The sequence below is a fragment of the Siphateles boraxobius genome, unplaced genomic scaffold (genome assembly GCF_051911475.1).
Source record: "Siphateles boraxobius isolate OS27281-9 unplaced genomic scaffold, OSU_SipBor_1 55, whole genome shotgun sequence".
Classification (NCBI taxonomy): domain Eukaryota; kingdom Metazoa; phylum Chordata; class Actinopteri; order Cypriniformes; family Leuciscidae; genus Siphateles; species Siphateles boraxobius.
Window position 1 is genome coordinate 5,174,825 of NW_027509181.1, and position 27,412 is coordinate 5,202,236.

The 27,412-nt window shown below is 39.6% G+C and overlaps 1 protein-coding gene across 2 annotated transcripts in view; it reads right to left on the reverse strand.

Annotated features, from left to right (window-relative positions):
- Window positions 1-26,520, reverse strand: part of grid1b (glutamate receptor, ionotropic, delta 1b) — an 816,517-nt gene extending 789,997 nt beyond the window's left edge. For both annotated transcript variants that reach the window (XM_077205908.1, XM_077205910.1), the window contains exons 1-2: window positions 26,160-26,520; window positions 21,907-22,062 (exon numbers count right to left, since the gene is read on the reverse strand). In XM_077205908.1, coding sequence (XP_077062023.1) covers window positions 21,907-22,062; window positions 26,160-26,238 — 235 coding nt within the window. In that variant the 5' untranslated portion in view covers window positions 26,239-26,520. The remainder of the gene's footprint in view (window positions 1-21,906; window positions 22,063-26,159) is intronic.
- Between the last annotated feature and the right edge of the window lie 892 nt (window positions 26,521-27,412).

Sequence of the window (27,412 nt, forward strand, 5' to 3'; positions counted from 1 at the left end):
CTGGGGAAATAAATTGTGAATCTCTTTCCCCCATGTGTGTGCTTTCACTCTCCATACTCATAACATCGACCTCCTCGGAGGAAGAGCATTGAAGTAATGGAGGGCTCTCTCCCCGGGCGGAAGAAACCGCAGTGCGTGCTTCCGACACCGGGGGGAGAGCGCTGGATCTTCCGGGTAAGGAAGGAGAAAAGGCCCGCGGACCCGTCTCCAACCCCTCCGAAAGATCCTTTTGCGATCCCCAGGAATGCATTCTCCGCGCCGCCTCGGCAGACGCGGGTCCTGATCCCTGAGGATCGCGAGCCTGCCCACTCTTTACATCAAAGAGTGACAGGCGAGAGCGGAGCATGCGGAGCGGTAGCATTTCACAGTGTTGACACTCAGCCCCCTCGAAGGCTGAGACCGCATGCTCCACTCCCAAACAAATGACACAAAGCTCGTGTGTGTCCCCACCCGTTAAATAACGCGGGCAGGGAGGAACACACTGCTTGTACACTTGTTTCACCATAACGTTTCCGAATAAATTGCAACAGACAACAATAAATAGACAGAGACAGTATAACACAGATCGCTTGCTGAGGCAACAGAAGCTAATGCCGGTTTGCACCGGATGTGCTTTTATCAATTCCTGGTCATGACGTCACCCGCCCGTGACGCTCATTCTTTCCATTGGACTAGTTGACATAGATGCTTCAGACGCAGTCACGCTGGGGGCGTTCCCATGGCGTCGATGGACGCATCGTTGAGTTCCCTTCGTAAGGGAACAGCATTGATTTTTTTAAATAAGCTACAGCAAATTCTTTCACAATTAGAAATAATCCTGTGTGATTCCGATTGCAATGATTAATAATTTATAGTCTCCGCCTCCAGCCCAAAACCAGTCAAGTTGCTAAGTCATGTGCTTTGAGTAGCAGGGATCCTAGTAAATACGGCTCACCAGACTCTGATATCATGAACACATAGCCCTTGCGGGAAAGCTATGTATCATTGCTAATTAGCTTAGCAGCAGGAGTGACTAAAGCTTAGCATGGGTGACTAAATATCCTAAATCAGGGTAATACCAAAGGGCATGATACTATAACAACAACTCCGCAGGTTACAGAGTTGCTTCTCCCACAATTTATTTTCCAAATATACTGTTAGGCTGATGTGATTAAATGTCTCATTAGTCTCATGCAGTGTTTTAACAGTTTCACGTGGGGCCAGACATCACTGATTTATGCATACATCTCAGTATAAAATCACATACTGTAATCAAAGGACACAAGCGCCACATCATAACCTGGCCAGTTAGTATTTGCAAGTCAACAGAAAGTAAAAAAGTTGAACTCAGATAAAGTTTCCTCAGATAACAGAGGGTAGGAACATTAGTCAAGAAGATGTTGTTATTTCCAAAAATCGTCTGAATTAAATCAAGGTGTCTGCAAATGTATATATATATATATATATATATATATATATATATATATATATATATATATATATATATATATCAATAAGTTATGACAACATATCAAAATAAATTAAGCAATCTTCAACTTTTTTGTACAAGATTCAACTCATTTTTACAGTCTGTTTAATGCAATTTAAGTTGAAATGACTTAAAAATCCAAATTGATTGTACTTACAAATTCTTAACAGAAAATAACTCTCAAATTAATTGGTTCAGTAAAAGTATTGCTAATATCACAAGTATCACTGTTAACAATAAAAGAACAACTGTGGAACTGTAAATCAATGAATAGCAGAATGAAGCACACTTTATTCTATACAACTAAGATGAAAATCAAACCTTGACATTATATAAAGCCTTTCACTTGAGAATGCGCTGGTAATCATCATGGTGACCTTTCTCTATAATAAATACATTATGAGGTTTATTGATGTGCATTTGCCATGTCATCTGTCACAAGAAAATACCACTTGTTTGATGTGTGTAATGTTTTGGATGCAGAGACAAGTAAATAATGAAATAAAAAAAGTCATAGACCCACCGAAAGTGATTTTTTTAATGGAAATTAAATTAAATTAAATTAAATTAAATTAAATTAAATTAAATTAAATTAAATTAAATTAAATTAAATTAAATTAAATTAAATTAAATGCATTACATTTTGAGTGAAATCAATGTTTGTGCCACACAACCTGTTCATTGCACTTTTTAGACGTTATAGAAAATCAAATCGAAATTACATTACTGTGACCAGTTAAAGAGAAGGAATGATGAATGATGAAAAAACATTTTGTATGGCAGTGCAACAGACTGCAGAAATGCTTTGCAAATTTATACTTTCACTTTTACTAACATCAAGTTTTAAATTTAGGCATTTGGCAGATTCTTATATCCAAAGTGACTTGCAGTACATTCAAGCTGTATCTTATTAGTATGTTGTCAGTATATGCTTCCTTCCACATATTATTTAAAAAGATAGTTTGACAAGCCTTATGCCTTGACAGACTGTTTATGCCATGCAAACATTAAACAGCAAGTACACCAAAGACTCAAATAGTCATTAAGTATGCTTTTTCATTATTTGCTTCCTGTCAAATGTGAGGTTTTTTGAGCAAGGTGTGGAATGTGTGGATAATAATACGTTGATATCCACAAACCATGCTAATAGATGTGGTACTGGAGTTCCCAGCAGTGCACTGAGGCATTAATAAATTATGCTGTGATAATAATTGTGTAACTGTTTACTGATTTTATTTTATGTTGTTGTTGTTGTGTTTGCTGTCACCTTCACTTATTTGACAGAGCTAATCTGTATCACTGTTATTGTGGCTAAATGTGGAGGTACATGCTTGGATGTTAAAATTCGAGTTATAGGTGCTCTAAATTAAAGTCATGCAGGCTATTTAGGGTATGTTTCAATGATAACTAAAATGGAAAAGCTTTTCCTTTGCATTTTTTTGTGTACAGACGACAACATGGATCGTCAAAACTATCCCCGTTTCACACGGATCCGCGAAAAATGCTAAAAATACTAAAAATGCTGTATTATAAATGCCAGGCAAGTAGTTGGTGAGGTCACTTTGAAAAGAAACACTACACGCCTATCGACTAAACAGGTAATACGCGCATGATGTCACCGTTTTCACAAATTCACATTTTTGTAGTTTACACAGAGACGGTAAAGGTATCGTTTTCAAAAAATCACAATTTGAAACTCATTTTCAAAAGATTGCGTTTTCAGGCCCCAAAAATGCCGTTATTGTTTAAAAGAATGGCCAAAATAAAACAGTGTTGTGTAAAAAGCTTCTTAGATTTGGTGTTTTTATGTTTTTATATTGATTATAGTGGAAAATATAGTGGGATACTTTTGGCCCCTATAGTCCACCGCATTTCAACTAACAAAAAAAAAGGAACTGTTTTTCATCAGTTAGTATTTTCATTCATTTGATTTTATTTAAATTATTTTTTAAATGCAAATACCTTAGAATCAACATGTATCTGTTAATTGTGACACAAATTACACTTAATTAGTTAAAAAAACATATGCATACTTTTAATATGACTAGATTTAATTAAAATATTTGACATTGGTTTACATATAATAAACCGGATTTACTGAAGATAAATATATAAACCTTGTTATTGTGAATTTATAACACATTTGATTTATTAATACTATAACATAAATCTACTTGTTTTTTTTATTTATGTATGATTTATATATTGTTCAGTCCAGTTCAACTCAGCACAAAATACCCCACAATTAATTTATTATAACCATTTGAAAATGTCATTTTTGGGGCCTGTTTTAAAAAGATCTGTACCTTCTGTAGATCTGTAGATGTGTACCACCTTAAATGTAAATGAGCTGCATATCCCCGCCTCAGCCTTTGGATGCAACTTGCAAACCTATGGCAATAAACAGTCGATAGAAGCAGAATGGCTGAGAGTGAGAGACCCGCTGTTTTGTATGGCATTCAGCCGTACATGTTTGAACCGGAATCAGACCCAGATGATGAAGAGACTCCGGCAGAAGAAACACAAATGAGAATGGGCCAGGACGTCTCGGAATGGTTATTTGATACATTTATGTACTTATAGAGTTGTTATCGCGTCCCCTTTGCAATTATGGATGTGCAACACACATGTGGCAAACGTGAGAAGATGGCTAAAGAACAAGAAAATATATACTGCAGGGAGATAGAACAGGTATTAATTTATTTACATTTGTAATTGTTGCAAAAAATAATACGTGACATAAAACTGTCTGACGCTATTTGTTGTATGGAAGGTTACAAGACAGATGAAACAGCAATTTTGATGTCTTGTCTTTAGAGAAAACATGCACAGTTTTTAATACAATATCTTAAAATATATTTATAAACGTGTGGTTACACACTATACAAACAAGGTTTAAATTATTACACAGACATCCTACGACGACGACAACAACTTTAGACGCATTTGTTGTTGAATTGGCTGACATCGACTGAAATGACTATTTGCTCAAAAATCATAAAATACACTTACTTCTACTGGAGGTGACGTTGGATCGCGAACAGTAGGCAACGATCCACACTTGAGGATTAACTTTGAAGCAAGATCTGCTTTGAATTGACCCTCGTTCAAAAAAACAGACTGTCAGAAAATGATTTGCGCAAACATAAATGTATTTTGGAAGTTTAAGTGGCGCCTTTCCTTCCGAAATAAAATCCATCCACTGCGCTTTCAGTGGCTCTGATGTCGGAAGTTAGTGAAAACTACTATGAACATTATTACATCCCACAACAGAACAGTTATGTTTCTTAGGAGACATTTTCGACAAGGCAGCACAAATCGTCAGAACACCGACTGTCATTGAAACAATGGAGGATAATGAACAGATCACCGAGGGCGGGGTCTATGCCAAAACCGCCAAACACGTCGGTGGCGCTTGCTCTATTCTACGTCACATTGAGCCGAATCTTAGAACAGCTCGTTCTTGAACAGTGCTTATGATTTATTGAGATTGTAAAAAAAACTACTGGGTGGATTTTTATCATTCTAGGGTGGTTTTGCTCACATACTGCCAACACACATTATGTTCAAACACAATGTAAAAGTGAATTTTGCATAATAGGTGCCCTTTAACAGTAGCTGTCCATACTTGCTCTGCAGCAGCAGCAGCAATAATCAGTAGCAGATCTACTAAAACAAGACCAAAAACAATAACATGCCATATTCAATAACTTGCTAAAACTATGCAGAGTCATCAAGATTGAAATATGTATGACAAGGCTCACCCAGAGACTCATATGCTCGGGTGATAGCATCCACTAACCAGTGGGCTAACCTCTGTTTGGAGACGGCCTTCCCCTTCTGCTGATCTCCGTAAAAGACAAAGAGCTGATCTGAGGTTCTGAAGCTTTGCGTTCTGTCAATATAAACCCGCAGGGCGCGGACGGGAGAGAGAAAAGCCAGGGCTGGGTCTGCCTCCTCCTGGGGCAGCGCTTGCAGGTTCACTACCTGGTCCACGAAGGGAGTGGTAGGAACCTTGGGCACATATCCGAGCCGGGGTCTCAACACAACGTGAGAAAGGCCCGGCCCGAACTCTAGGCACGATTCGTCGACCGAAAAAGCCTGCAGATCCCCGACCCTCTTGAAGGAGACCAATGCTAACAGGAGCGTTGTCTTAATGGACAGGATATTAAGCTCTACTGTCAGCAAAGGCTCAAAGGGGGGACTATGAAGAGCTCTAAGTACCAGAGCTAGGTCCCAAGAGGGTGCAGAGTGCAAAACACGAGGTGGATTTAACCTCCTGGCACCCTTGAGGAGCTGATGACCAGGTTGTGCTTCCCAGGGACTTTCCTTCCACTGCATCGTGATGCGCGGCTATTGCGGCGACATACACTTTGAGGGTGGAGGGGGACAGCCTCCGCTCCAACCCATCCTGCAGGAAGGAAAGCACGACACCGATCGGAGAAGTCCGGGGGTCCTCCTGACGGGAGGAACACCAATCGACGAACAGGTTCCACTTCAACGCATAGAGGCGCCTCGTAGAGGGGGCTTGGGCGGAAGTGATGGTGTCTACCACTGCCTGTGGTAGACCACCTAGAACCTCTGCGTCCCGTCCAGGGACCAGACATGGAGTTTCCAGAGGTCTGGACGTGGGTGCCATAGAGTGCCCCGTCTCTGAGAAAGAAGGTCCTTCCTCAGAGGAATCGGCCAAGGAGGGGCTGTCGCGAGGAACATGAGTTCCGTGAACCAAGTCCCGGTGGGCCAATACGGCGCCACTAGAAGGACCTGCTCCTCGTCCTCCCTGACCTTGCACAGAGTCTGTGCAAGAAGGCTCACTGGGGGAAACGCATACTTGCGCAGGACCCGGGGCCAGCTGTGAGCCAGGGTGTCCGTGCCGAGGGTTCCCTCGGTCAGGGAGTGAAACCACTGGCAATGGGTTGTGTCTGGAGACGCAAACAGATCTACCTGTGCGGCTCCGAAGACACTGCAAATCAGCTGGACCGCCTGGGGATGGAGTCGCCATTCTCCTGGCAGGGGAGGCAATCACACCAGCACAAGAGAATCTTCTCTTCTTCAAAGAGGACTCGTGAGTTTAACTCTCTCCGGTTATACAGCAGCTCGCACAGAGACAAACTGGATGGCTCCGAAGCAAAAAGCATTGCGCAATGTTTACTTCCGCCTTTTATACCCGCGCTGGTAGGCGGGTCGCGGAATGCAAATCTTGCATGCCAATGTCCATTGGCTCGTTTTTAATTCTCTCGAAGGCAATTGGCCCCCTAGCGTGATCCCAATTCCAATTCGTCAGGGAACTCCCCCGACGACACGTCAGAGTTCCCAGGACGAAAGGGAACCGAAGTTTTCTACTACCCCCGTTTTACCCTCACACAAAAGTGTGTAATTTACTAAAATGCCTTTCCTTTCATATATTTAAAATGACTTGCAGATTTATAACTTTATTACCTCTGAAGACATTATGACTGTAAACAAAAGATTTGTGCGGCTGATGCTCCTTTGGTTATGAACAGCTTGTGCTCGTGCAAGCGTGCGTGTGCGTGTGGTCCATGAGTGTGCATACCTCTGGTTGCAGTTTCGCTTGTTGCCAGAGGGGGCATAGTTCTGCAAAAACTCAGAGACCTGCGCCATGCACCTTTAAAACAGTGTGATCCAAATTGTATATGCAATTAAAATACATAAATCATAAATATTTGTCAGAAAGGAAGAAAGAATGTTTAACTCTAAATAAAATCTAAATAAAATGACTCTAATTCAGCTAAAAACGAGACATTGTGGAAGCTGAAGCTTAGCCTCATCCTTAGCTAAAAGTCTTTTTAATATTTTTTTTACATCATATGGTTTGACTATTGTGAAGGTGCAAGATACATGAAATATTTTTATATGGATTACATATAATGGCTATGGCTACCTGCTAACAGTAGAGCAAGTGTTGACAGAGATCAGGACTAATGAAGTTGCAGTGTCAACATTATCTTGTGCCACAAAAAATGCAAAAGTGTTATATAACATTTAAGTCAAATTCTCATGTTACTGAGATGTATGTTGAGTACCTAATTTATTAAGTAACAATGAGTTTCTTAGGAGACATTTTAGGAAGAGTATTTTTTACTATTGGGAGAACAAGGTATGGGCACCCACCGGGGTGATGTTATATTACCCCGGACTTTTAAGTGTGTTTAGTCCAGAGTGGAATCATACATCAAGACGAGACTCTCAATAAAAGCTACGGCCCCTCTGAGACCCTTTTCACTGACACACCCTCATTGAAGGGACTGAGATTCCTTTCCCTCTGGTATTTTAAGTGTACTGAAATCTTTGAAACAAATGTGTACAAATATGATTGGATAACCTGTATCAAGTTAGATCCCAGGTAACCAGGGCTGGATTATAGACTGAGCTTTTCTTTTCTTTTTTCCTGTCATATGTGCTTTTGTGGTGCTTGAGTGACTTATTTACTTATTTACTTGTTTGGGCCAGTAATCTGATTTTTGAAACATTTAATGGCTTAATTTGAAGTAAAAAATTGTTTAAATGTATTGTAAAAAAGAGAAGGTGCAAGACTGTGTAACAAGGTACAAGAAGATAAGAAACAGTACTAATACTTTTTAGGTAAATAAACGACCAATCACATGATGTGCAAATGATGTAAGAGAATCAATGGGTATGAGAGGTTGCTGCAACGATTAATAGTTCATGATAAAAATTTCTTGAATTGGTGGATCTCTTTTCAGGATTATGGGTAGTGTAGTTCTTCACCAAGAATTCACCAATGAACACATTATTTTGTAATTAGAAAACTGAAATCACAGATGCACAAAAGGACCTAGCCCAATCAAAGTTACATTAGTTGTGCGAATCTCAGTTCCTAGCAGGCCACAGCCCTATAGAGTTTAGCTTGCCCTAATGAAGAGTTAATAACACTTGACTCAACACTAGGGCGCTTTCTACACCTGGTAATTAGATGCATTTTTGTCATTTCAAACACAAGTGGACGATGCTAAATACAGGTTAAAACAGGGTCTAAAACGCTTTGAGCTTGTCCACTTCCAGAGGTAGTCGAAAACTAATTTGACCCGATTGCTTTCATAGTGTAGATGTGGTCGATGCGTTTGATGTGGTCGAATGTGTTTAGCCACAAAAGACCGCCTACTCTCCGCATACTGACCTAATGCGTAACCATTATGGGAAGCGGGCTAGCCAAACGGGATTTAAACTTTGTCGGCTGAAGACCCAAGTTTGATTTTAAGATAAAAACGGACCATGAACAATTTCTCTCACCATTCCTGATTTCTAACACGCACTCACAGTTTGGTGTCGTCTTTTTGCTATCAGAGCATAAACAAAAGCTTCTGCTCTCTGTGTATTTGGTCACATTCATATGTAAATTGCGCAAGCTTATTTTGTCCATTAGATTGAAAGATCTAATAAAGCCCATAGATTTACCCACCCATAGACCCTCCCCTCGAAGAAATCAGGACAGTGGACAAAAGAGACGGATTAAAACACCAGGTGTAATTGGGAATGTGTCTCCCTCATCTACTTGTGATCCAATAGACAAAAATGCATCCTAATACCAGGTGTGCAGGGCCTGGGTTACCTTCCTTTTGTTATATAACCAAGCAGGCTTAATCGACTACACCACCCCAACGTTTATAGGATAGGGTAACCTAAGTACAAAGGGTTAACAATTTATGAAAAAAAAAATGAAATGCTATTCAGGTTAAGAAGCAGTAATGCCTCTTGGTGAATTAATACAGGCCAGACAGACAAAACAATAACAAACTAGGCTGTAAGTCTCAACCACCTCGCTAGAAGGAAGTGAATTCCGACACCGTGTGCTCTCTAAGAGAATACAAAAATGCTATCAACAGGCCATTGGCACAGGAAAGATCATTAAGTTGCCGAAGCCAAGCACATGCATATACACATGCAGCTCTTCCAACACGCCAATGCAGGGGAGTAAAATCACATGCCCGTTCGTCATTGAAACCGAGAACAAATGCTACTTCACTTTAAAAGTCACCTACCCCATTACCTCACCTGCCCACTTAAAGGTGCATTATCCTCATTCCTGTTACACTACTATGCAGAGAAAACATTAGTATTGTTTTTATTGTATTATAGCACTGTAATTATTTGTCTATTTCATCGTACTTCTGTTGCTGCAATTTTATAAAAGCAATGAGCCACAAGAGGCTTTGTGTTGCATTGATTTTACCAGGGTTGGATTTAACCCTTTAAATCTAGCGCTTGAACTTCAAGGTATGATACACATTGCAGTACGTTTCAGACATTTAGAGAAACAAGTTCATTATTAAATGGCTTTAGAAATATTTATGAATAAACACAGCAATAAATAAATAATAGTGCTAAAAAAATCTAAAGTATTGCAAAACAATTGCACTAAATTGACGTTTATTGCTGTATAAAAACACAGCCTCAAAGTGAAAGTGCTGTTACGCCCAGCCTCTTGTGCCTTATTACGTTGTTTTATGCACAAAACTGCAGTTTGAAAATCTATTGAAATAACATTTTTAGTTTTAGCAACAACCTATATATAGGATAGCAGTCATATTTGAAGCCAGACAGCATGTCATCATAGATGCCGCTAGTGTTTTGTTTTTTTTTGTGGAAAATTTTCACTAGGGGCCTAAATTGTTTCTTGATCTACTGATCAAAGTCTCTAAATCAGCTACAGTAGTTTTTATCAAACAGGTCCAGACATGATTAACGTTCTTATCTTCACACAGGCGGATGGGAAAAAAAGTTGCTTTCAGTGACATCATAGGCTGATCGGATTTTTTATCCAAAAACATTTGAAGCTCTCAACAAATCACTATACACACTAGATCCATTCCAACAAAGAAAGGACGAAGCTTAGCCTCTGAAAAAGTGATTTGTCTCAGGTCAGCAGGTCGAGTTTGAGTCAATCCGCAAGAAACGGCGATAAAATCCAAGTTAAGTCTCAAATATTTGTGGAGCCTCGAGTTCTCTAAAGTGTGAAAACCTACCTAAAGGGCCACAGCACATCAGCGTTTATACACAGAAGTGTTTTATCAGGTACCATGGCTGACATGCTGTCTCTCCATTTTAAATCTGTACTGCACACAGATTAGATGCACTGCATTGGAAGCTGGGAAACGTTTGCAAATTAATTATCCTGGGAACTCTGCTTCGAAGCACCGGCTCGGCTAATGGATGAAGCCGCGGCACAGTCCTAGCAGTATATCTCTCTTCAGATAGGACTGGGATTGGACTTTTCAGATGTTTATCCCTTCCTCAGCGATGCTTCTGGCTGTTTAAACTCTAGCCGCCATAGATGGATCAGTGAAACCTTCGCAGCCAGATTAATTCCCCGCATTGTTTTCTCTCGCGTACAATGGACATCTTTCACATGAAGTGTCAGCCAACACTGACTGTAACGGCATATGGACGCGGTTCGATTGCTTAGGAGAGAGAGCTCAATCTCCTGATGCCATGATCCTATGCATCTCTTCTGCTATTTGATATTCAGAGAGAACACAATGCTAAGCTCACACATTTAAAACTGGTCTGGAATGAAGGGTTTGCCGTTTATAGGATGCTAGGCAGACATTTTTATCCAAAGCAATGTACAATTCATTTTTGAGGTAAGCATTTTTTATCAGTTTATCAGGGAATTTAACCCATGACATTGGCATCCCTAGCACCATGCTCTTCTGTTTTAGCTAGAGGAATGCAGATGCTATATTTTTGCTAGATACAATATATGATTCCCATTTTGGAATTGATATGTTGCAAAAAAAAATTTAACTTGTAAATCTTATCCAATTGTAAATCTATCCATCTTTTAATAAAGTTAAAGGTACAACTGGAGGCATTTCTGATGATGCTCAAAATGAAAAAGAAAACGTGCTTGGGGCCTGTAGTGATTTTGCTTCATTTTAAAGAATAGGTCACTGTGATTTTGACAGAAAGATGCGTCAAGACATTTTAATATAGTTAAAGGTGTATCCGGAGGCATTTCTGATGATACTCAACATGAGAAGGAAAACGTTATTGGGCCTTGCAGCACCTTTGGTTCATTTTAAAGAAGAGGTTACTGTGATTTTGACAGAAAGGATGAGTTCCAGGGCCAAAAGCTTTTATTGTTCCAGGTACAATATTCCAACTAAAAGCAAACACAATCATAAATAGGATTGGGTGATAAACGGAATATTCACAATCTATAAACACTGTTTTTGCTAGAGATATATCGCTAATAAAGCAGAATTGTAAATGTAGCAATAATTGTAATGCACCTTTTATTTGCCCTGTAAGTTTTATAAAGAGTGTATAATTAGGATAGGTATCATTAGGATATGAACTAGCAGTAGAGCATTTAGTGTAATTTTTTTAACCAATATGAAAATGACCAAATAGCATTTTCTCTTTTGCGCATTTATTGAAAAACTGGGGAAAACATTAATTCAGGTCCTAGCTTAAAATCTATTTTTACACTATTTTACCGAATTTGACCATGCATGTACAGTACCTGTCAAAAGTTTGGAAACATTACAATGTTAAACCGTATTACTTATGCTCACCAAGGCAAAAACACAGTAAAATAGTAAAAGTAATATTGCTAAATTATATTTCAAATTAAAATAATTGTTTTCTATTTTAATATATCTTAAAATATAATGTATTTATGTGATGGCAAAGCTGAATTTTCAGCATCATTACTCCAGTCTTCAGTGTCACATGTTCCTTCAAAAATCATTCTAATACACTGATTTGGTGTTCAAGAAACATTTCTTATTATTATTAGTATCATTGTTGAGAAAAGGTTTTTGCTGATTAACATTTTGTGGAAATGGTGATACTTTTTCAGGATTCTTTGATGAATAAAATGTTCAAAGAACAGTATTAATTTGCATTTATTGAATTGATGTATTAAATGTATTAAACCATTTATTAAATAGAAATATGTTGTAACATTATAACTGTTACTTTTGATCAATGCATTCTTAAAGAATAAATGTCTCTCTTTTTTAACTTAGCACAAATGTTTGAATGGTATCATTGTTTCCACAAAAATGTTAAGCAGCAAAAACTGTTTTCAACATTGATAATAATAATAATAATAATATTAATAATACATGTTTCTTGAGCAGCAAATCAGCATAGTTTTGGCACAATCATAGTAACTGTGAGTGATCCATGTGGTGAGCTTCTGACAGTGATTAGAAATGTCTTAATCAGCCAGCTTTCAAACAAAGAAACGAGCCAAGAAGTGAAGGCAATATCTGCAAATGATAGACAAATTCAAATTATGTTTCTGCATGAATAAGGCAGTTAAGCATGAACACATTCTACTCAAAGAAATAAGCAGGGTGCTGCCCAAAGTGGACACAAATGTTGTTTTTACAGAAACACCGTGTAATTTGGCAATCAGACGGCTAGCTTGAGTAAGAAGGTAATTAACCTCATTTATTTGTGTTGAAAGCACATTTAAGGTCTCATGCAGGGTAATTTAGATCAAGAGCAAATCACAGAATCAGGGACCCTCACTACGAGAGGCCAGAAGCCATGTCATTCTCTCTATGGTCAGTGAAGGATTGATGCACTGCTTACATGCACAGCTCAGAATAAAAGTCAAGATTAAGTGTTTCGAGTGTGTGTGGGCTGCTGATGTGTGTGTATGTGAATATATACACTTTGCTCCTTCATGTGCAATCATCCCACACACTCATGCCGATGTCTGCATACCGAATAGTTTAAAATCGAGCAGCAGGGCTGGACTGGGACTAAAAATCAGCCCGGGCATTTTGGCACAGACTGGCCCACTACATATAAATATAAACATGGGGCAACAGTGGCTCAGTGGTTCATGTAGGTTGTCTACAAACCGAAAGGTTGGTGGTTCTTTCCCCAGTTCCACCTGACCAAGTGTCGAGGTGTCCATGAGCAAGAAACCTAACCCCAGCTGCTCCCGACGAGCTGGATGTCGCCTTGCATGGCTGACCCCTAAAATACACTGGATCCGTCTACGGCGCGGAACGTCAGCGCCATGTTCCTAGCTTCGGCGACAAAGTCCACTGAATAGCGTCTCAGATGCGTTTCAGAAGAAGTTGGTGACTTCTTCATTTTTCCTCATAATCGGAGCGTTGTTTATTTGTTGTTCATTTGTCCTCTTTTGGCTCAGGAGCGGACAGTTGTGCTACCTTATTGATTTTTTTTTCTTTTTCTCTTTGTGCTTCTGACCGCCGTCAGTGTATGAGAGAGTGAATGGGTGAATGAGAGGCAAATATGTAAAGCGCTTTGGTGGCCATTGGGTCTGTGAAAGCGCTATATAAATGCAGTCCATTTACCATTTAAACACAACCGATCTTTTCACGCCCCTGAATATGTATACTAACTCCTATTAAAACCACTAATACCATGTAGCCAAATGAGTGAGTAGGAATGAGTAAGAGTTAATAGATTAAATAACTACTAATTGTAAAATACAATCGAACTACTCCACAGTACTGAATCCTAAAACAAGCTATAAGCTGCATTGGCATAGCAATTTCAGTGTTTGACACATGATTTTCGGTAAATCTGTGGTGGGTGGACCTCTGTCCCTTTAGGGGAGTTCGGGGGAGCCCCCCCGTAAGAAAAATGTGTGCTTTTTAATGTTAAATTCATCAATCTGGTGCACTTTGAGAGTTACAAATTCAGAGCTACAACCCATAATCAGTGTGCAAATTTAACGAAGAAAAACTCAAAACTCTTTTAGCTGTGATATAGTGTCTGTCTGTATTACACTACTACATAATAATATTTATAATATTAATCCCTTGACAATAATAACCATGTATTGTATAACAAATGCACTGAAAAATAAAAGCAACTTTCATAATTAGTTTTGTACTAATTTCTATGCTTGAAAGAGATAAACGTCTCGGTTATGTATGTAACCCTAGTTCCCTGATAGGGAACGAGACGCTGCGTCAAACGCTGTGGGAACGCCCCTGCGTTGTGCGTCATGAAGCACGTATGGAATCAGCCCAATGGAGAGATGGAACGTCATAGGAGGGTGACGTCATCGACCAGGAAACTATAAAGCGGGAATGCCGGGAGTATGGTGGAATGACGCAGCGTCTCGTTCCCTATCAGGGAACTAGGGTTACATACGTAACCGAGACGTTCCCTTTCAAGGGAACTCGAGCTGCGTCAAACGCTGTGGGAACGCTAATACCCACGTCGCCATAGGACCAAGTGACCGCCATGTGAGAACTAGCGCACAGAGGACGAGAGCACCTGTGCCCCAGGGGTAGAACTTAAGTCTAGGTCGTAGAACCTAATGAAAGTATGCGGTGAAGACCATCCAGCCGCATCACAAACGTCACTGAGGGAAACTCCTGACAGTAAGGCTTTAGAAGCCGCCATACTCCTGGTAGAGTGGGCTCGTACAGCCAAAGGTGAAGGCTGACCAGCCGACTCATAGGCAAGTGAGATAGCCTTGACCACCCACTTGCTCATTCTCTGTTTAGACGCGGGACACCACTTCTTGGGTGGCCCAAAGCACACAAATAGTTGTTCTGACTTCCTCCACAGGGCAGTTCTGTGGACATAGGCGTCTAACGCTCTAACAGGGCAGAGTAAATTAATTTTCTCCTGGTCAGACGACAGAAATGGAGGAGGACAAAAGGCCTGCAGAACCGTAGGTCTAACAACATTAGTAGGGACCTTGGGAACGTAACCTGGTCTAGGATGCAGAAAAGCCTTAACCATGCCAGGCGAAAATTCCAGGCATGAGGGTGAAACCAACAGAGCCTGCAAATCTCCGATTCTCTTTAGTGAGGAGATAGCAAGAAGAAAGATAGTCCTAAACGTGAGAAACTTCTCAGGTACTTCTTCGATAGGTTCAAGAGGAGCTAGGGAAAGACCTTCTAATACGATGGCCAGATCCCAGGCCGGCACCCTCGTACGAACTGCTGGCCTCAGCCTCAGTGTGCCACGAAGGAAACGAGTCATAAGCGGCTGTCTCCCAAGAGACACTCCACTGAAAGGGACGTGGTAAGCAGCCAGTGCCGCCACGTACACCTTTAGTGTGGAGGGGGATAGCCCTGTGGAGAAGCGCTCCTGCAGGAATTCCAGCACTGCACCCACTGGGCAGTTAACTGGGTCCTGCAGGTGCTCTCCACACCAAGAAGTGAAGAGTTTCCACTTCAAGGCATAAAGCTTCCTCGTGGATGGAGCTCTGGAGTGAAGAATGGTCTCAACAACCTCGGTTGAGAGACCAGAGGTCATGAGCTGGGCCCCCTCAGAGGCCAAGCCCACAATACTGGGCGGGGGTGAAATATCATGCTGCCCGCCTGAGAGAGTAGATCCCTCCTGACCGGGAGCTCCAAGGGAGAGCCGTCAAGGAGAGAAATCAGGTCCGCGAACCATACTCGGGCAGGCCAGAACGGGGCTACTAATAGTAGGCTGACCCCGTCCCGGCGAACCCTCTCCAGAACTCCAGGTAGCAGAGCAATCGGGGGGAAAGGCGAACAGACGTGACCTCAGCCACGACTGCACCATAGCGTCCAACCCCAGAGGGGCTGGATGGCTGATGGAAAACCACAGATGACAATGCATGGTCTCCTTGGAAGCGAATAGGTCCACCTCGGCGCGACCGAAACTCAACCAAAGGAGCTCCACCACCTCGGGATGGAGTCTCCAATCCCCCGGCCTCGGCCCCTGTCTCGACATGGAGTCTGCTACCACATTCAAATACCCAGGAAGATGGGTAGAGATTGGCAGAACGGGCCCCTGAGGGCACCGAGGAAGAATCCAGCCCTGTCGAGCAGTACAGACCAAAAATATATGTGCAGGTCATTTCTCAAACCTCGAACATTAGCATTTCCTAATGCACACAGAGGTCCAAGGACAATGTCTTCATCAATGGCATTCAAATAACTCCATTACAACTCCAATGGGGTTGTGCAAGTCGTCTCAGAGGCATGGACGAGTACAGCAGGGGGGCCAACATAAACGTTTGCAGAATTCTTGCCACTCGCTGTTTAGTAAGAGCATCCATATCTGTAACCACGTTTGGTTTTGTTAATAAAACGGTTAGGTTTAGGGTCGAGTTTAGTGAAGATGGTACACTATTTTCCAATGCGATAGAGCATTATCCATTTAGGTTACTTGCATGTACAAAAACCAACATGATAACACGTTGTTGTCAGATTCACATACATCTGTTTAGGAAAAGGCTTTTGAAAGACACTTTAAAAGTGTCGTGAATATGCAAGAATCAATGTAATATAATTTTACACAAATGTCTCCACAGGCAATTTTTTTGCAGATCTGGCTATGCAGAGTGTATAGAGTATATGGTATCTGATGAACAATTGGAAATTGATCAGAATACACAAGTATAACACCTTTGAAATGTTTCAGGGATTGCGACGAGGATATCATCTGAATTAATAATTCACAAAGGAAAAACACAGTGTTTTGTAACGTTAATCCATCATAGTTTAAAAATATTAACAATTTCAAACAACAAATATCTGATGTGGTTGAACACCAACTGGACAACCATTTCTGGCAAAGCTTTTGGGACATGCTGGGAGTGAGATGTGCACAAGAGAAATGCACAAGAGGAGGAAATACATTAGAATTGTGTTTTTAACATTTGCATTTATGCATTTAGCAGGCGCTTTTATCCAAAGTGACTTACAATAGAGCAGTGGTTCTCAAACTGGGGTACGCACACCCCTGGGGGTACATGAGGTGAAAGATGGGATTCGACGTAAAAATGCTGGGTTTTGCTATTAATTTAATTCCACTGCACCTTAAAATAACATTAAAACTGAGCATCTATTTATAGCAGGTAAATGTCGTAAATACATGCTGCCAATCAAATTACCTCATCTGACTGCATTCACACAAGCAACGAGCATATGACAGATTGTGCACAGAATATGCTGCCTTAGCAATTCGTGCTACATTACTGCCGTTCTTGAAAAGTGGGGATTTAGCACTTAGTAGCATAAAGAACAAATATAGACACAAACTGCATAGAGATCGATTTAAGATTCAAACTCTTCTCAATACAAAAACATACTCTGTGAGTTCTTGCTTTTAATGATGATCATATATTATACGAGCAAGAATGCAATGTTTCCCGAATATCCACACGATTTCAAATGTGACATTGTTTTTATACAACAGTGCAACAAACGAAACGGTAATAATTAAGTGATGTTGACTTTATTGTCAGTATTTATTTATTTTATTTTTTTCTCTATTTTGCAATGAAATAATAGTTCCAATGAAACCCAGAGCAGAACTGCAGCACACAGCGGTGTTTCGAGAATGAATTGTGAGATCAATGATTCAATGACTCATTCATAAATACAGCCACTTGCTTTGTTACTGAATGCATTAATAGACTATATGACTCACTCATAAGGACGGTTTTACTTAATATTTAAAAGTATCATTACTTTTTTACCATCATTGTGTATATATATATATATATATATATATATATATAACCTTTTTGTCTTCAGTAGTCAAAGGAGCTTAGTGCATGTTTATTGTATTTGTGCTGGATAGCAGGAATTAAAATGGCTCCTCAGTACCGGAATAACAATTATCCAGTGAATTTGTACAACAACAAAAAAAGTTGTGTTAAGGGTTTCCCTGAGATCCCAGGGCTGGTAGTTTGTGAATGAAGCAAGGCCTACTTTTTTACATATGATCTACTTTCATTGGACTAGGTGAAGAGAGATAGGAATGTCTAATGTGCTATTCATTTTGTCTTTAACAACTAGTTCTTGAGTTTGGTTCTGTACACAGAATGTGGATGAGTGCCCGACAATACAGAATGCCCAATGGCCTGAGACCAGTTTGAAAGTCACCTGGGCCAGTTGATGGAACTCTCACTTGCCCGATCGGGCCAGTCCTGCATCTTCACAGAAGTTGAAGAAGCACGTGAGAGTACCAGTTGAGGAATGTCAGCACATTCCTCTCAGTTTGGTACTCGCACACTGTATCATAAGTGTTGTGTGCGCAGCAGTTGAGCCCTTAATGTTGAGCCCTGTGGATTAATTAAACTGAACTTTTCAGAATGGAATTTGCTTGTGGAACGTGTTTGTCACTGCAGTAGATTATCTAACTGTGTAAAAGAAGCACTTAAAGTCACAACCATTTTTAGATGCAGTGCGCAGTACGTGGTCATCATAACATTACTTTTGCCTACTGCTTTTCCAATAAAAAAGCAGTTAGAGAGCTATGCCAAACTAACCAAATTAAACTTGAACTAACAAAGAAAGAACAGGACTATGAAAACATCAGCTATGATACAATGAACAAAAGCTACTGCATTTAGGGAGGTTTGGGACATTTCACAATCCTTTGTGAGAGCAGGCAGTTTAGGAAAAGCTTCAAATCTTTATTCACATCTCAGACACTAAAGGATTAATCTGGTGAGTTTCATTACACCTTCTCCATTTGTTTCTGTCGTATAGGTGTTGCTCTTAATATAAAAGTAGAGCCTGAGCATACAGAATGAAAGTATAACACATTTGTCAATTATAAAGAAATGCACAGCAATTCATAAAAATTCAAAGGGGGGTAAAGTATTAATTAAGATCAACTTCAGACAATAGGCAATGATTTAATGAACAATTCACAGGGATATCCTGTATTATTGATGCTTAGCTTCTAGTCGTGTCAGCAGATAATTCCATAATAAGCTATTTGACTATATTACATTACCCTGTACTGGGCACAAAAAAAGTAAAACATTGAGGAGTGAAAATACCAACACAATCTCATGAAAGTGCATATCTATACCACAAATTTTATTTCTCGTGCCATTTATATGCCAAAAATGTTGTTTTTTTTGCGTGCATATGCTACACACTGAAAACCCCTTAGGTAGGATTAGGGGTGGGGAGTGCGTGCGTATTACACGCCATGAAGTGCGTATCATATGCACACGAAAACTGTGTATCATATGCACGCAAAAACTATTTTTGGCGTATAAATGGCACGAGAAATAACATTTGTGGTATAGATACGTACTTTCATGAGATCGGGCTGGAAAATACAGTGATGGTACTTACTCGTGTTAAGAATGGGTAAAGTGAATCTCAGGGTTATATTTCACCCTAAAATGTTGGGGTCCGTAGGGATTATTTCATGTTTTGATCAAAAATACAGTAAAACAGTAATATTGTGAAAAGGTCATTTAAAACTGTTTTCAATTTTAATATATTTCAAATATAAGATTATTTTTTATTTTAAGCTAAAAATACAGCAGCCATTACTCCAGTCTTCAGTATCACAGTCTTATATTATCAACGCTGAAAACATTATTGCTGCTTAATGTTTGCTGCATGATAAAATGAGCTCGATGCTTTCCTCCGACACACCAAGCACACAATGTGGGCTACTGTTACGATTTTGTGATGGCAACTGTGGAAAAAAAAGAACTAAAAAGAACTCCATTGGCTGACTTGAATGGTCTGAAATCTTTTCACGGAGCCAAAATCAACAGGGCATTCAGTCAAGAGAGCACAGCATCACTGCGCTAAGGTACTTGCACACTGCCCTGCATTTCAACCACACTACCATGACAACACATTCATGCAGGAGATCAAACATAACTGGACGATCTCAGATGATCATCAAAGCAGAGGGCCAGTTGCAAATTATGACAATTGTTTGTAAGATAACAGATTATTGTATACAAGAAACATATCTCAGAAATGACAAAAGTTTGGAAAGAGGTATCTTAAGCTCATCAAGCCAGCATTTATTTGATTAAAAAACTTTGAACCTGATTTGAACCTGTGATACTTTTTTCAGGATTCACTGATGAATATAAAGTTTAAAAAGTACAGCATTTATTCAAAATAGATATCTTTTAACAATATAAATCGATCACCTTTTTATCAATTTAACACATCCTTTATGAATAAAAGTATTAATTCCTTTCAAAAAGAAAGAAAAAACATTACTGACCCCAAATGTTGAACAGTAGTGTTTATTGTTTCAATTTTAAATAAATGCTGTTCTTTTTTGTTTACTTTTTGTTCATCAAAGAATGCAGAAAAACAGTTTGGCTAATGAAAATTCAGCTTTGCATCACAGAAATAAATTATATTTTAAAGAATATCCACATAGAAAACCATTATTTTAAATCGTAATAATATTTCACAAAATTACTGTTTTCTTTTCTATATTTTTGATCAAAAAAATGCAGGACTGATGAGCACAAGATACTTCTTTCAAAAACATCAAAATAGTATTTTTTTTCCAAACTTTTGACGGTGTGTGTACTGTACATGCACACACACACCGGTCAAAACACCGGTCAAAAGTTTGGAAACATTACTAATTATATATATATATTATTATTTGTATTTTTTTTCATTCTCTCTGAACTTGCGAATAACAAGTGACAATCATTCCAAATATTTTGCCAGTGATACACTAAGTTTATCCCTGGTGTGTTGAAACAAATCAAAATACACTGAGACAGTTTCATTCTATCTGTTTACACAAGCTATATTAAAAAAAGAGTTAAGCTGCCCTGTGCCATATGTGAAGTCACACAGCATTGTCAGAATAAGGATGTTCACCAAGTGTGCTAGTGTTATTCCTCCGGTTGACAAGGTGACATGTGGGAAATAAAACACTTCAACAAACCAACCTGAAAGACACCTATTACACTGAAAGCAGTTGAACTGTGTAAAATTGCACACCGACTAACAACACAGTGAGTATACTCTGTGATTGGAGACTAGTTGATAAAGGTCCCAGTAATAGCAGAGCAAGAAGAATGACAAATAAAACCTCAGCAAAGATTGTGCTATATCTACGTCAATACCTCACTTAGATTGATCCCAGTGACACGATTTCAAAAACCAACATAGAATATTGTCATGGAGGATATTTTCTAATGGAAATAATCATTGCCATCATCATCACCATCATATTTGTCTTCAATCCCAGCATCATTAACTGCCATTAGCCCATTCATTGCCCAGACATTCTCTTTCTCCTCGCTTTTCAAAATGATCTTTTGGAAAGCTCAGACTTCAGAGCACTCATCCTCAACTGCAATTATGTGGAAAATTGTTATTGAGTCCAGCTTGACTCAATACCTCCACCTAGCTCTTCTTTCACAGAAGACATTAGATTGTGACAAAGCTTCAGGTGGAAGTCTTTGAAACCTAATGTCACCTTTCATGCTGGCATTAAACAAATACACATACATTTTCAAGACATTTTTGGTTGCCGTGAGCACGCTCTGAACAAAAGCAGAAATCCTGGTGATGTATGTCATTTCGACTTGGCGAAGTCTTGTTGGAGAGTTATTCAAACCGCCAGACTTTTGAACTTGCATGTAAATTTTTCAGCATGTACACTCAGACGTCAGGGAATGATGCAGTTCGTGAGTCAAGAGACAAACATGATGATTCACTCACCTTCCTGGACTGCCTGAAAGGGGTTGTTGGGTTCAATATATTTTATGGAGTGGGTGATTTTCTCGCTCTGCAAAATGTCATCGTTGAGGCTGAGGTCAGAGATCGCCAACTGAAACACCTCATCATCCCGTGCTGCGTTCTCCTCAAAAATGGCACCTGCGGGCATGTGTAGATAGTTATCTGGGTCTTAGTTGAGCGTACAAAGTAACTGTAGCAATTGCTAATTTGCATACTGAGGGCAATTCACTTGCTCAGCTCATCTTACTCACAGGTCTATTATTTTACAAACATTTGTCTATTTGACAGATGCTTTTATCCAAAGCCACTTAAAAGTGCATTCATACTTTTTTTTTTTTTTTTTATCAGCGTGTGTGTTCTCTGGGATCGAGTACATGACCTTGACATTTCTAGCGCTATGCTCAACCAGTTGGGTTATAGGAACCCTTCCTACAGAAAGCTCAAGGCTAAAACAGGTCTAGTGATTGTTTTACTAAATATAAATAAGATAAAGTGTATTTTTCTCTGAACCTTTTATGTAACAAATAATGACCAATGAGCAATCCTTTAACTTGAGATCAATAATGAATCAGGACTGTAAAACTTCCCCCTGTAGGGAACCTTTAGGATGACAAAAAGGTTTAAAAGTTTTTTATTGCAAAACAGTTGACATGTAATAATTTGCTATTTACATCTTACCTTAAAGTTAAACTGATGCTTTACAGTAAACCCCGCCTACTTTGATTTAATTGGATTTAATTCTCAGCACTCCTTAATGTCGAAATGATTGAGAATTAAATCCAATTAAATCAAAGTAGGCGGGGTTTACTGTCCACATAAGTAAAGCATCAGTTTAACTTTAAAAGAGCGTGAGGTAAGATGTAAATAGCAAATTATTACATGTCAACTGTTTTGCAATAAAAAATGTTTAACGACTGACAGTAACATCCAGTGATGGAAACTACTTGACTATTTTTCTCAAAATATGTCCGTTTTGAATTGAAAATATGCATTTACATGGTTTGTGTAATTCCTAACTGAGTGTGACTAGACAAGAAACGTTTTCGACATATTGTGCATACAAATAAAAGTACACGTGTGCGTACAGTATTTGAATGCAAATTGATGCAAATATTATATGCAAATAGTTCAAAATGATTATTTCCCAACTAAAATTAGACCTAGAATTTCCTTTACTGTTCTGTTTCTTTTTTTTATAAAATTAAATTAGTCTTGCGATAAACAAATAACAGAAATGTCAAAAAATTACATTTGCTTAAATTTTTCGGTTCAAGAGGACTGTTTAACATAATGTATTGAACAATTGTTTCAATTGCCTTGCGTAGGTGAGGTTATTTCATTTTTATTTAATTATTTTTTTAAATAATACATAATATAATAATAATTCCGTCCCTTTCCAGAGAAGATGTTTGCAGGACATTCAAAAATCTTACATACTTGTCCCTTCAAAAAAACAACAACAAAAAAACACTTTGGACCCACTTTATATTAAGTGTCTTTAACTATGTACAAACATCTAAATTAATTTGATGGAATGATGTGTACATACATGTTTTTTATGTTGTATTTTAAAAAATACCTGCATAATGTGCATATAATTGCATCTGTTATTAATTTCTGTAATTACATCTATCCTGGTCTCAGACGTCATGCTCACTAACCGTTGGTTGAATGTCTGATGCATAAAACATCTGATTGATTTAACTCTACAGGATTTCCGGGAGACGTGTGTGCCGCATTCTTTAACATTCCACCTGGGAAAAAGGCTGTCATGATGCCAAAACCCCTCATGGAGGAATAAAGCTGTTGTGTTTACAACTGTGACAATGAGCGCGTATCAGGATCAACAAAACGCTGGATTTTTAAAAGTATGTTAAGTTTGCAGCGCCATTGTTGCAGTAAACTTGCACAATGATCTTGAATTAATCATTTATAAAGATACATGCTGTTCTCGTAGGGGCATCGACTTTACATTTCCATGCCGCGGAACAACATGAACTGTGGTGGATTGCTTTTACATGTCGGTCAGACATCCTCGGCCAATGAAAGCTGCAATGGAGTCCAGACCTTCTGCCCTAAGTCTACCCCTACCCCTTAAACCTAACCACATCACCAAACCTTACCCATATCCAACCTCAATAGCATAAAAATGTTTTGAAATACAACACGAACACAATAAGTACCAAACAATTAATTGTTTTTAACATGAGCAGTGAGCACATACAGTACTAGTTAAAGTCACTTAATATAAAGCAGGACCAAAAATCCTTACTGTTGAGCCCTGCATTTACATGCCAAGCATGTGCTTATAAAAGCAGCTTACAATGAAGTTGGGCAACAAGTTGCACGCAGATTAATTCATATTATGGCAGCTTAGTAAATTTATGTTTAAGCATGATATCTTGAAATGTTTTTGAGAGATTGAGACGCCTCATTTATGTGTGGCCAAAATGTTCCCATCTTCTCTACCTGTGTTAGAGGAGCTCAATAGGATGAGCATGTAGACAGGTAGAATTTGGTTGATGTATCACTGCAATGTTCATCTTATTTAGCAGAAATAGGGGTGTCGCATCTGTTCATTCCAGTTGCCAGTGAGAGCAGCCCTGATCCACACTGTCTATACTAGCCTTCCAATTACCAGTTTTGGATGGCCATGGCCTCTGTAAATCACCACACCATCCTGAAAATCACTTCATGTCACCCTCTTCATTCAATGGAGGGCCCTATTTTTCTTTTGCCCTTCGGAGCCGAATTTGGTCAGGATGATAACTAGCGGATGTGACAAAGTGGAAGTATTGGGCACTGGAGAGGCTGGAATTTGTTATTTCACCTGTGTCGTGCACATTTGAGTCCTGCCTATTACACAGCCACAGATATGGCCTGTCCTGCACCTAAAGGTAAGAGCTGGATACAAATATTGGAAGTTCTCATCTTTAAAGGTGGTGATTTTTTATTTTTTTTTACCTAGACTCATGCAACTGGTAGTTACCCTGAAGTATCTAAGAACAAGCTGTGGATTTAATTATTTCTTTGTACATAGATATAGTATCTCAAAAGATTATTTCACGCTGTATATCACATCCACCACAGCTCTCAAATGCATTCAATACACCTCATTTTAAAGTGTGAATTCCAATGCCAGTACATGATTAAAACTTATTTTCTTTTTAATCATCCCCAATGTCTTGGTCAATAAAATGGGCAGAAAGGTACCTAACACAGATTGCTTAAGACAAGCATTGCTCATTTGGATTTGTTAAAACTATAGTTTGGGTAAAGTATAAGAATACATATACAGTATAACCAACTCACTGGGTCTGTTTTGGCCACCCAAAACAATTATATGTTGTTGATATAAAAGAATTTTCTTTAATAAAAAGTAGTTTTGATGAAAGGTTTGGGTTTTCTGTTTGGATTTATTGGCAACACTATACTGCAGAATCTTCAACGGAAAAATATGGTGGCTTTATTTCACTACCTAGACAATAGATTCTAATAAATCCCCCCTTAAATAAGAGAACGGCTGATTTGGTTTATGTACGGCATTCGTGTAAGAGATTCAAGGGTTTGGATTTTAGTTCTTCATGACAACTGAATAGAACCACAGCCGCCCTCCCCACCAGCCCCTCTTCCTTATTTCTGCTGTTATTGGAGTGCCAAAATCTCACTTTCCTCACGTTTGGTGAGACAATCAGAATGCACAGGGTGTTCAGTGCATGCAAATGGGGATTGGTTAAGATGACATTGACGGCCTGGGATAGCCAAGAATAAGCATTTGTCCTCTTGTCATTTATTTACTTCAGCATCCTTTATTAAGATTTCCCTCACGTTCCATACAAAGTTCAATCTTATAGATGGGAGGGGGAGAGCAACCCCCACACATTGCCTTACTTTGCCTTATGACAGACGCCTCCAGTATTTCCAACTTATCTGAAATCTGCTATTTACTAAATTATGCCTTGCTCATGAACAAGCTGCTAAAACTGAAATTAGATTAGTCTTGTTCATGCATATCAGTGCATTGGAACTATCGCCAATCTGAACAAGAGAGACGTTATGATCACAAGTGGTCTGCTCAATTGATATTCAGCCCTATTAGCAGGGCGCATTTTTAATCCTTATTTACAATTGACATTTCACACCGACCCTTACAACACAGTCCCTTCACTTCAATCTGGATGGCGCATTCATTATCATTTGCAACAAATAAATGCTTTGAACAGCTCACTCCTTACCGATGTGAATGATGGAGTCGGCTCCCACCGAACTGCATTGCAATATCCCAAAAGAAAGGCATATTATCAGCAATTCCATCTCCGCTTCTCTCCAAAACCGCGCATCCACACGATCCTCAAATGTATGTAAATTCCCAATGAATGAGAAAAGTACGTCAAAGGATCACAAATACACCTGTGATTAACCAAAAAGTGTGGCGGCGCTTTAGGAAAGCGCTAGTGTGAGAAACACTGTGAGGGAATAAGGGGGAATCAGCAAGGAGAAATGCAGGTCGCCTGTTGGAGGGTAACGGTTGCTTCGGGATCCGGCGCGTTCTCTCCGCAGGTCTCGCTCTCGCACGGCGCTCGCGGAGTCTGAGACACATCACAAACTCAAAACTGCGGAGGAGGGACACCCTCGCGCACGCGCGCGCTCGCTAGCTAGCTTGTTCGCTCGTTCCAGAGAGCGAGCGCGCGCGCGGATGGATGGAATCCGGTGCCCAGCCGGAGAAGACAAAGCTAAACATACACGCAGCTGCCTTTAGAGGACGTTACCGTTTGTGCGTTCCGTCCGTCCGTGCAATTTCATTTAATTGTTTGTCTCCGTAAAAAAAAGCATCATTTTCACGTCGTTGACTGTTGCATCGCGTCTCGCAGCCTTTAAGCGATTATCGCAATAACCAGCGTTTTCGAGTTAAAACAGTTCAACTTTTAGGAACAAGACCCCTCTGCAAAAACGTGTTTGCATAGATTTCCACCCGTGACAACATGGGAAATGCGAACGTGGGGAGAGAACTGTGGAGAGCCGGTGATTCAGAGTCATCGAACGAAGCGGTAACTTTCTTTTGAGTGTTCAAGTGTGCTGTTGATTCATTCTCTATTTTGATAGATGATTTCAGTGTTCAATGAATTGCAGTTAGTAAACATACACGTAGATGTCGATGAGGACGCTGTTCACTGAGATTTCCATATTGGAAAAATGTAGGCATGGTCTCTCAATGATTCGTCGCGCACAGAAGGAAACGATAACTTTATTTTGAGTGTTAAAGCGTGCATTGGATTCATTCTGGCGCTGTTTTTTACTGGATGATAATAGATAGTCAGATAGTCGCTGTGCAACATCACGAAGAGGAATCGACCTTCCCGCGGCGCGAGACGGAGCGCCGCTGTCAGAGGTCCGTGGAAATTCTACACATGATAAGGCGCATTTCTCCCTGTGAACATGGTTTCATTCTGACATGGTGTTTATTGTGAGGACGTTTTGCGGAGACGAT